This window comes from Palaemon carinicauda, chromosome 17 (assembly GCF_036898095.1).
Source record: "Palaemon carinicauda isolate YSFRI2023 chromosome 17, ASM3689809v2, whole genome shotgun sequence".
Classification (NCBI taxonomy): domain Eukaryota; kingdom Metazoa; phylum Arthropoda; class Malacostraca; order Decapoda; family Palaemonidae; genus Palaemon; species Palaemon carinicauda.
Window position 1 is genome coordinate 65141457 of NC_090741.1, and position 13656 is coordinate 65155112.

At 33.0% G+C, this 13656-nt stretch overlaps 1 protein-coding gene across 1 annotated transcript in view; it reads right to left on the reverse strand.

Annotated features, from left to right (window-relative positions):
- The window catches only part of LOC137656835 (uncharacterized), an 80340-nt gene that overhangs the window by 841 nt on the left and 65843 nt on the right, over positions 1-13656 (reverse strand). Inside the window, exons 6-7 of the mRNA XM_068391161.1 lie at positions 10969-11125; positions 1-1099 (exon numbers count right to left, since the gene is read on the reverse strand). The exon at positions 1-1099 is cut by the window's left edge and continues 841 nt beyond it. Of these exons, the coding sequence (XP_068247262.1) occupies positions 1029-1099; positions 10969-11125 (228 nt within the window). The 3' untranslated portion in view covers positions 1-1028. The remainder of the gene's footprint in view (positions 1100-10968; positions 11126-13656) is intronic.

Here is a 13656-nt window from a genome sequence, read left to right on the forward strand (position 1 = left end):
CCAGTATCCATATCAGGCTGTCAGATAAAATAGAAACATTGAAAGGAAATCACGGAAAATCACTCTGGGAAAATGATACAATTCGTTTGTGTTATCTATCTACCTCATTTTAAAAACATTCAGTACTTCTGTATGTTGTAATTCTTGTTGATAATTCATACCAAAAGAGGTCTAGTTGTGGCCTATATTTAGTATACTGATGCATACACAATACATCTGTCAGTATTCTTACAAAAGAAAATATTATGCAAACGTTTACTAAGCTACATCTTCGGATTGTGGATAACATTTTACCTGCTCAGTCTTCTATTCTTTCAGTCCTCTATTCTTATAGTTTCTATTCTTACAGCCCTCAGCATCTGGGTCAATTGTTCATCCTCTGTACTTAAATTCAAATTGTTCAACTGCTTTACCCTGTAGAACAGCATTCTTTAAACTGTTGATAATTGTCTTTGTTCTGTAGTCACTGTAGACTTATGACTCTCCAACCAGTGCTGAAGTAGATTACAATATCATATTTTCACTCTTTAAACTGTTCATAATTTTCTTCGCTTTGTAGTCACTGTAGATTTTCAAATCCCTAACCAGTACTGAAGCAAAATGCATTTGTTTGTTGCTCTGTTGCCAATGTTGAATATCCCAGACCGTTCAAGGACTCAATTTCACATTTACTTTTTTATTTTGTTGAAATAAGGTTTTCAACTTCCCTCTCGTTACTGAAGTTAGTCACAACCTCATATTTTGCATTATTTAGATTAGAGTTCCAAATTTTCACCCAATGTTGTATTGAATTAAAATTTCATTATTTTATTACACTGTGGGTGACTTAAGACTTTTCTATTTCCACTCAGCACTTGAGTACAGTTAATTTTCTAAATATTCTCTTTTCCATCTAATTAACTGTATATTTCATCTTCTAACTCAGTGATGGCGTATAGTTCACCATTCTCGGTATTCTACTCTTGCTTGGTATCATGACGTCATAAGTGTGACTCTGTCTCGTGGTTCCAGCATACACTTGTGCTATGCTACAGTCCTTGCCATAGCAGGAACCCTGTTGTAATCGCTACTACGATCATTCTTGATCTTAGTGAAGATCCTGTTGGAAAAATAACTTTGTATAATGATATGCACAAAAGAAACATATATGCATTTATATATACTGTATATATATATATATATATATATATGTGTGTGTGTAAATATATATACAGTGTGTATATATATACATATACATATGTATGTATGTATGCATGTATGTATGTATGTATGTACTGTATGTATGCATGTATTTATGTATGTATGTATGTATATAAATATATATATATATATATATATACACATACACATACACATGTGCATATATATATATATATATATATATTGAGCGTATCCATCAACATAAAACCGAACGTAAAGTTAATATAGGCAACAATTTAATTAATAGGGTCGTAATATTACTTGCTATGCTAGGAAGGGTATGTTGTATGATTTTGACTGAAATATTAATATGAGTCAAAAGGAAATTATAAGGGAAGAACAGAATAAGATTAGGCAAGGAAAGGGTTACATTGAGCAAGTGCTTTTTATGAAACACTTATGTGACGGAACTTGAAGGTGAAGCTGTTGTTAGAGTATGCCTGGTTTGTTGTGAAATTGTGTCCGAGACAAAGGATTTTCAAGTTATTAGCGGTCTTTTAAGGTACATATAATCAACGCCCAAACTCCTTCTCTTTGTAGCTAGGACCAGTGAAAGCCAGGCAATAGCTGCTGATAATAGCAGGTAGAGCTATTGTCTCAATCATCCTTAACTCACAAGGAAGGTGAGGATGCAGACACTACAAGTAACTATCGGGCTTGAGTGTGTTCGAACACCGATCTAACAGATAGACAAACAGAAAAGTTTCTCTATTTATGAGGTCAAGGAAAGGACTTTGGATGTGGGTATGAAATTGTTTGCTGAGAAAAGAAGTTCTTATTGGGCTGTGAAATAAAGTGATGTTTCAAGAGGATATTAAGAAGAATTTGTGACTTTCATATATATATATATATATATATACATATATGTATATGTGTGTGTATATATATATATATATATATATACATATATGTATATGTGTGTGTATATATATATATATATATATATGCATGAAACATAGGAGGAAATAACGCAGTATATCTAGTGGTCTAGATTGGATGCTGGTGAGCCATCTCTGTATGTTGTGTAAGCTCTAACCGCACTAAAGGCTCATACATGATTTAGCAGTTAAAAAATGGATGTGTCAGTGACTTCTTTCGTTCTTTTTGGAGCCACCTCCTTTTTTAGAAGATGACAAATTGAATTTTTTTTTCACATAATATATTGAGAAGTTGACAAGTTGATTTTTGTTAATATGTTTATTTATAAAGTTATACTGTATACAGTGGAAAGTTATTTAATTGGATAACACAGTGATAAACCTAAGAAGAAGATTCTCGATAGATATCTAAAAAATTCAGTTTATTGTGCCATTTTATATAATGGCATCTTTGTACCCTGGAGGTTTTTGCCCTTTGAACAAGGAAGAATATGAGTGAAATTTCTTATCTTGGAACTTTTATGAAAGTTGCTATAACTCGGATAACGATGTTTCGAGAAGGTCGAAGTTACATAGGTACAAAGAGGGGGACTCCTCTTATTCATAGTTGGGTTTCTATCTTTTTTACATTTTTTCTCAAAGTAATTTTTTATGTCAAAGTTCGCCTAGGAATATATGGATCGGGGAGAAATGAAGAAAATACAAAAAAAACTTCAGTATAAAAGATTTTATTCCAATTGGAAATTTAGATAACCTTCGTATTTAGACATTTCCTTTGTGTTATCTTCGGCGTCTCATTTATTAAAATAACTTACACTGACGAAAATCATGTAAAAATATTATTCAGCAAATCTTGGGCAGTGCTCTTAACCATTTCACGTCCTTTTGCAGTGTACAGTTTGAACCTTTTGCAGTGTACAGTTTGAACCTTTTGCAGTGTACAGTTTGGAACTTCCCCCCCCCTTTTTTTTAAAGGATATACTGAGGCTAATATTTTTTCGTATATAAACGTATTAGTGCTAGTTTTAGCGTAAGGGCTTATATATATATATATATATATATATATACATACATACATACATTCATATATAACAGTAAACTATTTCAACGCTGTGTTCCTACTTTAACCAACTAATCAGGGATGAACCACTTTGGCAGAAAACTTCCGCGCAATGAATGCCGCGCCATATACCTAAACAACAGCCTCACCGGCTGCTCATAGTCACTTTAAAAACAGTGTGTCATTCGTCCCTAACCTCCATTAGTTCTTTCAGTTCCGAATTTTACAGTCTTTAAACTGACCTGATATTCTCCATTTTTTTTTCTAAGTGAATTAAACCTCACAAGGCTGATCCACTTCGTTTTATGCACCAACATTTTCTCCAAGCATTTGCATGGCAGCAAATCAATCCCTGCCCGGAACCATGTGTTTAAGCTGTTTATCGCTTACGCATAGCATTCGCATGGCAGCAGATCGATCCTAGCCGGGGACCGTTAGTTTAACTTGTTTACTAGAGAGGCCACTGCTGTGATGGGCACTACAGTGGTGGCTGGGCTTGCCCGGTAGACGTTCTGGTGAGAATATATTCTGATGAAACTGGATGAAACCATACAACTGTCTATCTTTAATTATTTTACCTTTATTGTTTATCATCCCATTTCTTATCTCATAGCGTCTTCTTCTTCACCGATGCAGTGCAAAAACTTCCTTTTAGCTGCTTCCTATTTTTTCTCTTCTTTCAGTGGATCCATATTTCAGTCAAAGAAAAAAAAATTCCCAATAATCCCTTCCTGCAATTCCATCTTGGCTTCCATAAGAATTTCAATTCTCTTATCATTTTGGGTGTAGGGACAAATAAACCTTCCTTAATTAAATATATTTTTTATTTAATTTTTTTAATTTTTTTTTAATTTCATTTCGTTATTTATTATTATTTGAGAGAGAGAGAGAGAGAGAGAGAGAGAGAGAGAGAGATGTGAATGATTATAATAATCGTAACTGATCTCTTTTCATCTTACCATCATCCGAGAAATTTGTTTCCAGAATACCCATAAAGATCAGCCGTTTTTATTCTCGCGCCATTCATTTTAATAGCTCCCTGGTGACTCAATATGGCCCTTTTCTGGGATTGTGCTCATTCTCCACATACTGCAGTTCTTGATAGCTTATATTTAAGGGAAAAAAGGTCTTATATAGTAAGTAATATTTGCTGGAGGAATGCCGTAGACTTTCCTCAGGTTCGTAGATTTTATAGTAAGTTAAATCTGGTGTACGGATACCGTAGACTTTACTTAGGTTCGTGGATTTTATAGTAAGTTAAATCTGGTGTACGGATACCGTAGACTTTACTTAGGTTCGTGGATTTTATAGTAAGTTAAATCTGGTGTACGGATACCGTAGACTTTACTTAGGTTCGTGGATTATATAGTAAGTTAAATCTGCTGTACGGATACCGTAGACTTTCCTCAGGTTAGTGGATTGAATAGTAAGTTAAATCTGGTGTACGAGTACCGTAGACTTTTCTCAGGTTCGTGGATTATATAGTAAGGTAAATCTGGTGTACGGATACCGTAGACTTTACTTAGGTTCGTGGATTATATAGTAAGGTAAATCTGGTGTACGGATACCGTAGACTTTACTTAGGTTCGTGGATTATATAGTAAGTTAAATCTGCTGTACGGATACCGTAGACTTTCCTCGGGTTAGTGGATTGAATAGTAAGTTAAATCTGGTGTACGAGTACCGTAGACTTTTCTCAGGTTCGTGGATTATATAGTAAGTTAAATCTGGTGTACGAGTACCGTAGACTTTCCTCAGGTTCGTAGATTTTATAGTAAGTTAAATCTGGTGTACGGATACCGTAGACTTTACTTAGGTTCGTGGATTATATAGTAAGTTAAATCTGGTGTACGAGTACCGTAGACTTTCCTCAGGTTCGTAGATTTTATAGTAAGTTAAATCTGGTGTACGGATACCGTAGACTTTACTTAGGTTCGTGGATTTTATAGTAAGTTAAATCTGGTGTACGGATACCGTAGACTTTACTTAGGTTCGTCGATTATATAGTAAGTTAAATCTGCTGTACGGATACCGTAGACTTTCCTCGGGTTAGTGGATTGAATAGTAAGTTAAATCTGGTGTACGAGTACCGTAGACTTTTCTCAGGTTCGTGGATTATATAGTAAGGTAAATCTGGTGTACGGATACCGTAGACTTTACTTAGGTTCGGTGATTATATAGTAAGTTAAATCTGCTGTACGGATACCGTAGACTTTACTTAGGTTCGGTGATTATATAGTAAGTTAAATCTGCTGTACGGATACCGTAGACTTTCCTCAGGTTAGTGGATTGAATAGTAAGTTAAATCTGGTGTACGAGTACCGTAGACTTTTCTCAGGTTCGTGAATTACATAGTAAGGTAAATTTCCTGGATTAATACCGTAGATAGACGTTTCTCGGGTTCTGTATTGTAAAGTATGTTATAGCTAGCGGGAAATACCCTAGAATTTTGCCAGGGTTGTGAATTATTTAGAAAAATATATTTGGTGGGCGAATGCTATAGGCTTTTAAGAAGTTCATGGATTAAATTTCAGTTATTGATGAATACTTTTTCCCAATTAAATTTCACACTTGTGATGTGATATGTCAACAAAATAGATTTTTTCATTGATCGTAATAGAAATTTATACCTATTTCGTTTGTCAAAACAGAAAAATGATTGATTGGTTTGCAGTCAAGATTGGTTAACGAAGTTTGATGTCTTAAATAATAACTGACTTTCCCTTATGAGAATTTTGAAAATTCATCACCATACATATTTTGTTGAAAAACGCTAATGTCTGTAAGAAATATGTCTTTTAAAGTATTATTTCATGCGAACACTTCTAAAATTTTAATTGAAAAGGTGATTTTTTTTAAACATCATTAAAATCCAAAATTTGCGAGATTCAAAATTTCACAAAAGCCAATGTCTTATATAACGACTTTCTCCATCCAAAACAACAAAATGGAATCCTGTTTTCAGTAGATGATATATTCCATTATAATATCCATTCCTTTTATATAACAAAACAATATGTTATTAACCTATACCTTTTCGAAGATATAACATATCTTCATTAATAGAAAGCTAATTCTTCCTTGCTGAATAACGGTTATTTTTTTTTTACCTCCACCAAGGAAATTGGGAGGAGGTTATGTTTTACCCCGCTGGTTGTATGCATATTTGTGTATGTGTGTGTTTGTTTGTGAACAGCTTCCTGGCCACAATTTTAATCATAAAGTAATGAAACTTGCATGAATTAACTTTTATGTAAAAAGCTAAAAAAATTATAAAATTTTGGAAGGTCAAGGTCAAAGGTCAGAGTCACAGTCAAGCAAAATGTCCAATTCACGTAATCAGTGATAAGTTTGGACATCCTTGTCACAGAGACTTCAAACTTGGTTTATATTTAAGTGTATGAAAATCCACACCAATTAATAGATGATAAGGTCAAAGGTCAAGTTCGAGCAAAAGGTTGAGAAATAAGTTACAGCGGGGGAGGTCTGCGCTTTACCGAGTGCCCCTCTAGTTTATTTATGTAACGAAACTCTTTATTCATTGTACTCCATTGCTATTCCATCAATTTTCAATTTTTGTCAATTTACAATAGACAAAGAGAAGTTTATTCACTAAAATATAAAATTAAATTCGATTCGCGTATATTTTTCCTTAAAGAAAGATTTTAAACTTTCAATATTCACAGTTGAAGTTCTTTAAATAGTTTCAAGATAAACTTATATGATTTTTTATATTGAATTTTTAGAACAGTTTTTGAAAGAATTATTCCATTCAGGAAGTGAAGGTACGAGAATAACTCAGCATTTATACCGTTTATTGGCGCCTGATTATCAGAAGTTATGACTGTCCTCATCAATCATTCCGTTATTTATCATTTAACTTCCAGCAAGTGTTTATGTGGGATTTAATTTCCTGAAAGTTAAATTCAAGAAATAGGTAGAGATTTTAGGACTTATTAAATCATACGTGGAAGTACTGTAGAGTTTTTAGAGAATCTCCTAATGTTTAAAAACTAGAACCTAGAGTTTACCACGAAGACCACGATAATTATGTTTTCCGGGAATAGGAAAAAAGAACAGAAGATAAAAACGGGGCTTAATCTAAGAGGAATCGAATGATTTGTCTTATAAAAGAATAAATTCGGTGAATACCGAGGAAAGAGGAGAATTCCAAGACTTGGACAGACGGAAAAGAGTCACTGAACCGTTAATGAATTATGACGAATCATAAAAAGATAAAGATAATAAAAAGTGGAGTCAATTAGAACTGGACCATTTAATTAGGGAATCATTCAGCGTGTAAAAGTTAACGAAAGAAAAGGAAATTCTTTCAGTATTTTTTTTATTACTTTTTTTTTCTTCAATATAACTTGAATAATTTGACGCTTCACGAATGGTATTGGTGATTAGAACTTTTACTTATTCCCCACTTGCATTTTAAAAGAGCATTTTTTAATCACTGGAAAATCATATCTCTCTCTCTCTCTCTCTCTCTCTCTCTCTCTCTCTCTCTCCTTTCAAAGTACTTTTTTCTAATAACTGCTGTCATCTCTCTCTCTCTCTCTCTCTCTCTCTCTCTCTCTCTAAGTACTTTTTTAATAACTGAAAAGTCATCTCTCTCTCTCTCTCTCTCTCTCTCTCTCTCTCTCTCTCCCCTTTGGAAGTACTTTTTTCTTATCACTGAAAAATCATCTCTCTCTCTCTCTCTCTCTCTCTCTCTCTCTCTCTCTCCTTTGGAAGTACTTTTTTCTTATCACTGAAAAATCATCTCTCTCTCTCTCTCTCTCTCTCTCTCTCTCTCTCTCCTTTGGAAGTACTTTTTTCTTATCACTGAAAAATCATCTCTCTCTCTCTCTCTCTCTCTCTCTCTCTCTCTACGTACTTTTTGATAACTGAAAAGTCATCTCTCTCTCTCTCTCTCTCTCTCTCTCTCTCTCTCTCTCTCTCAGCTTATTGCCATGTCTTCACTTATGCTTCATCAACTGGGCATCATCCCCTGATTTGTACAAGTGAGTAACAAGGGACCAATTCAATTCCCTGCCTTTCACAAATGTGTCTTTTCGTATTTTTCCCTTTTGACTTACTGCTTCCAAAGCAATATCCTCATCGTTATTGTAACTGAAAGATTAGATGGATTTCGTTTACGCTTGTGTATGCAATCAAGAGCTCAAGATTCGTTTTATGGTTTAATACCTAAGTGATTTTTATGCAGTTTATTATTTTGATAGCAATAAAGTATATGATGATAATTGTTATGTTAGATGTGTTGTAATTTACAGCATGTTTTGTTAGTGATATTGTATTTGCAGCTAAATTATTTGCTAGAAGTATTGTATATCCACTTTAGATGTAGAAATATCATTGGCTATTAAGTTAATTATAGCTTCTTTATATAAATATATATATATATATATATATGTGTGTGTGTGTGTATGTATGTATGTATGTATGTATGTATATATATATATATATATATATATATGAACTTTGATTAGTTTAGCCAACCCAATACCTGGCCTTTATACAACTACAACATTGACTGAAATGTCAAAGATTATGGGTGATGAGACTTATAGTATTAAGCTTTATAATGTAAAAGTGTAAAAGAAAATCATTTGAACACCAATAGTAAAAAAAATAGATGAATATAGATCGTTGAAATCTTGCTAAATGGTAGGATAGCTTCTCGAAACTATAATAGACCTCTCTATTTTGATTAATGGTAGAAATGAGTGTTATGTCTATGACCTTTTTTTTTTACTGTAACATTATGGCTAAAGATGTTTTTCTCCCAATCTCGATATGTTTCCACTCTTATGATGTATAGCAGTATTAGTGGTATAGATCATGAGTATAGTGGTGAGTGATTAATAGCATTTAATGACGATAGAGAAATTTTCAGTATTTACAAGAAAATCTAAAACAATAAGATAATGAGGAGAGTGAAAGTTACAATGTATGAAAAAAGATATGTTAGCAACTAAACGGTAGCTACAGTGATTTGATATTTATGATACCGATAGTGAAATTTTCTCTATTACAAAATCTGTTTAGAATAAAGTAATGACGATAGTGAAAGTTACAGTATATGAAATTAAATCTGCCAGCAACTGAATGTTGTCGTCAGTGTTTTCATATTGATGATGACATGGTGTTTTATTGGTAGTGCTGATAATGATGGCATAGAGGTGGGTATAAGATTGACTTGGGTGTGATAGTTAGCTTGTTGTTGATAATTGTGAAGTTACGTGTATTAAAGAGTTTTAAAGGTCGCTTATGAATGGTAGAGGCAAGGGACAATGGCATTGCCCTCTCAAGCAGGACAGTGCCCTATAGACTGACCATATATACATTTGATCAGCCCCCACGTCCCCTATCCACCCAAGCTAGGACCAAGGAGGGCCAGGCAATGGCTGCTGACAACTCAGCAGATAGACATATAGGCTTCCCCAAACCCCCCATCCTTAGCTCACAAGACTCATGAGGTTTCAACGATCAAAGGAGCTAACGAGTTTGAGCGGGACTCGAACCCCAGTCCGGCGTTCACCAGTCAGGGACGTTACCGCATCGGCCACCACAGTATTATTGATATTGATATTTCAGAGCCTGATGATGCTATTAAAATTGTGATGATTAATATTTCCATAACTATAAATAGGAAAATTATTTATAAGGGAGAATGTGCCGAAGTTAATGACAATAGTGATTATAAACGTGTAATGATGTTAGTAATAAAGATGCTATTAAAATACAGTTATTGGTGTTATGACAATGGTATACTGTAGTTTATAAATACAGGTGCTATGACTTAACAAATTATGATAAATGAATAAAAAGTAGCTTTAAGGACATATATTAGATCATATTGATGATATCAAAAGTAATGTTGATAATTGTTATTTGAATTGTGGTAGCTATAGTAGTGCCGATAAAGGTATGAAGGATAAAGAATGGAATTTGCTTAAAAATCTTATGGATGAAATTAAATTAGTATTAATGACAAGAAGTGTTAGGAAGTAAAAGTCATAGAGGCATTGGTTACGTTAATGGATGTTATGAAGAATGAAATATCAGTAATAGTTAAAAAACAATATTTATAAAGATAAAAACAACATTTATCAAAATATTAATCGTAATGTGGATAATGATGAGTTTGATAAGAATTATTAATTGTAATCATAATGAAAAAGAATAATGAATACAGTTGCAGTCATTACGACAGTATGATGAGCACGCTTGATAATCGTCACTATAATGAGGAAAATGACAGTGATCACGATAGTGACATTAAACCTGCGAACATTGTAATGATGAACATCATGATGTCAAAAATGGTTATGACAATGAAGCTTATAATGAGAAACACGACAGTTTCATAAGCACGCTTGACAATCATGACTATAAGGAATATAATGTAGAAAATGACAATCATCATGATAATGACATTGTAGTGAGGAAAATCATGATCTCATAAATCATTATTACAATGAAGCTTATGATAAGAAACATAACAGTTTCATGAGCACAATTGACAATCGTCACTGTAAGAAATATATTGAGAAAAATGACAATCGTCATGATAATAACATCGTAGTGCGGAAATTCATGATCTCATTAATCATTATCACAATGAAGCTTATAATAAGAGACACGGCAGTTTCATGAGCACAATTGACAATCGTCACAATAGGGAATATAATGAAGAAAATGACTGATCATGATAATGACATTGTAGTGAAGAAAATCATGTCATAAATCATTATCACAGTGAAGTGTATAATGAGAAGCATAATGAGGATAATCTTATCATATCTCCCTTGGAAACTTAACCTGAAGAGAACCAGCCAAATCCCGCTGGCTGTGGTTGGTCTGCGTTGACGAGAGTGACGTTGGTCGATTTGTGATAGATGACCGGCAGCCTGGCGTCGCACGTGATGACGATGGCTCCCCTCTCGAAGGATGATTCCGTGACCTTGAAGGTCAGCTCCTGTTGGGAAAGATTGAAGGGCTGTAGAAAGGTCAGTTCGCTTTGAAAGCTGGAATTGGTACGATTTTAAAGGTCTTAGTTGTGGGATGCAATTATTGATTAGTTTTGGTATATTCAAAAGTCCGATCCCAATGTAAACAAACTGATTCATACATTGACAAACGTCCTTGCCCGGCTATCTGTATGGACGGGAGTTCGACCTCGCTCGTGCTCGATAGTACGATTTTAAATGTAGCAATAGTAGTACTTTTTTTTTTTTTTTTTTTTTTTAAGGGTTAGATTGATAAAAGGTTTTATCATATACAGTAGAGCAAAATAAACGACTCTTGTTCATGAAGATGCCTTTGGAAGATGAAATCTCTCTGTAATAGCACATAACTGTAAGGTATACTCCTTCTGAAATAAAAATTGAGAAAATCAAATATATAATTGCTGGGAAAGTGGTCGTTCGTATGGTAATATCGTCTAGGAGAGTTAAAGACTTAAATCTTCCGAGGAAATGTAGATGTATGTAATTCAGTACACAGTTTAGAATGAGATAAATCAAGGTTGAATAGAGGCAAAGTGTACTACATCTTTTACATTCTATCATTGTGAAAAAAAAGTGTATAGAGCCGGTTTCATTGAAATTGAACGTTTGTATCAAAATCTTGAGTTAAAACATTAATTTTAATGGTTTTCCCTGTTTGAAATATAAACACATATTTTATTGTCCCCCCCCCAAAATTAAACATAGATTTTAAGTTTTTCTGGTTTAAACATATATTTTAAGAGTTTTTCCCCGATTTAACCACATTGTAATGGAGTTTATCCTGTTTCAACATACATTATAATAGTTATTTTTTCCGTTTATACATACATTTTAAATTTTTTTCCCCAGTTTAAACATGCATTTTAAGCGGTTTTTCCGGTTAACATACATTTTAAGTTGTTTCTCCGGTTTAAACATACATTTTAAACGTTTTCCCCCATTTAACAATACATTTAAAGATTTTCCCCCGGTTTAAACATGAATTTTAAGTTTTTTCCACGGGTTAGACATATAATTTAAGCGTTTTTCCCGTTAACCTTACGTTTAAGGTTTTCCCCCGGTTTAAACATACATTTTATGTTTTTTCCCCCGGTTTAAACATACATTTTATGTTTTTTCCCCCGGTTTAAACATACATTTTATGTTTTTTCCCCCGGTTTAAACATACATTTTATGTTTTTTCCCCCGGTTTAAACATACATTTTATGTTTTTTCCCCCGGTTTAAACATACATTTTATGTTTTTTCCCCCGGTTTAAACATACATTTTATGTTTTTTCCCCCGGTTTAAACATACATTTTATGTTTTTTCCCCCGGTTTAAACATACATTTTATGTTTTTTCCCCTGGTTTAAACATACATTTTATGTTTTTTCCCCCGGTTTAAACATACATTTTATGTTTTTCCCCCGGTTTAAACCTACATTTTAAGGGTTTTTTCCTTGTCTAAACATACATTTTCAGAGTTTTTTCCTGGTGTAAACATACATTTTAAGCGTTTTTTTCGTTGTCTAAACATACATTTTAAGCGTTTTTCCTTGCATAAACAAACATTTTAAGCGGTTTTTACTTGTCTAAACATACATTTTAAGCATTTTTCCTTGTATTAACATAAATTTTAAGCGTTTTTTCCTTGCCTAAACATACATTTTAAGCGGTTTTTCCTTGTCTAAACATACATTTTAAGCGTTTTCCCCTTATCTAAACAAACATTTTAAGCGTTTTTTCCTTGTCTAAACATACATTTTAAGCGTTTTTTCCTTGTGTAAATATACATTTTAAGAGTTTTTCCTTGTATAAACATACATTTTAAGCGTTTTTCCTTGTATTAACAAACATTTTAAGCGTTTTTCCTTGTCTAAACATACATTTTAAGCGTTTTTCCTTGTCTAAACATACATTTTAAGCGTTTTTTCCTTGTCTAAACATACATTTTAAGCGTTTTTCCTTGTCTAAACATACATTTCAAGCGTTTTTTCCTTGTCTAAACATACATTTTAAGCGTTTTTTCCTTGTCTAAACATACATTTTAAGCGTTTTTCCTTGTCTAAACATACATTTTAAGCGTTTTTTCCTTGTATAAACATACATTTTAAGTGCTTTTCCTTGTATAAACATACATTTTAAGTGTTTTTTTCCTTGTCTAAACATACATTTTAAGCGTTTTTTCCTTGTCTAAACATACATTTTAAGCGTTTTTCCTTGTCCAAACATACATTTTAAGCGTTTTTTCCTTGTCTAAACATACATTTTAAGTGTTTTTTTCCCGGATATGATGTTGGAAAATAACCACATTTAAGATGAAAGTTTGTTTGTAACCTTCAAGTAATTAAGGCTTACTTTTATCAAAAAAAAAAAAAAAAAAAAAAAAAAAAAAAAAAAACTCACGTTAATTTAGTTTATATTTAAATTGCCTTATTGCAGTTCTCATGAAAATACATTTTTTTATTTGAATTTCTTTATACATCAAGTGCTTTGAGGGCTGCCTTTTAAAATTATAT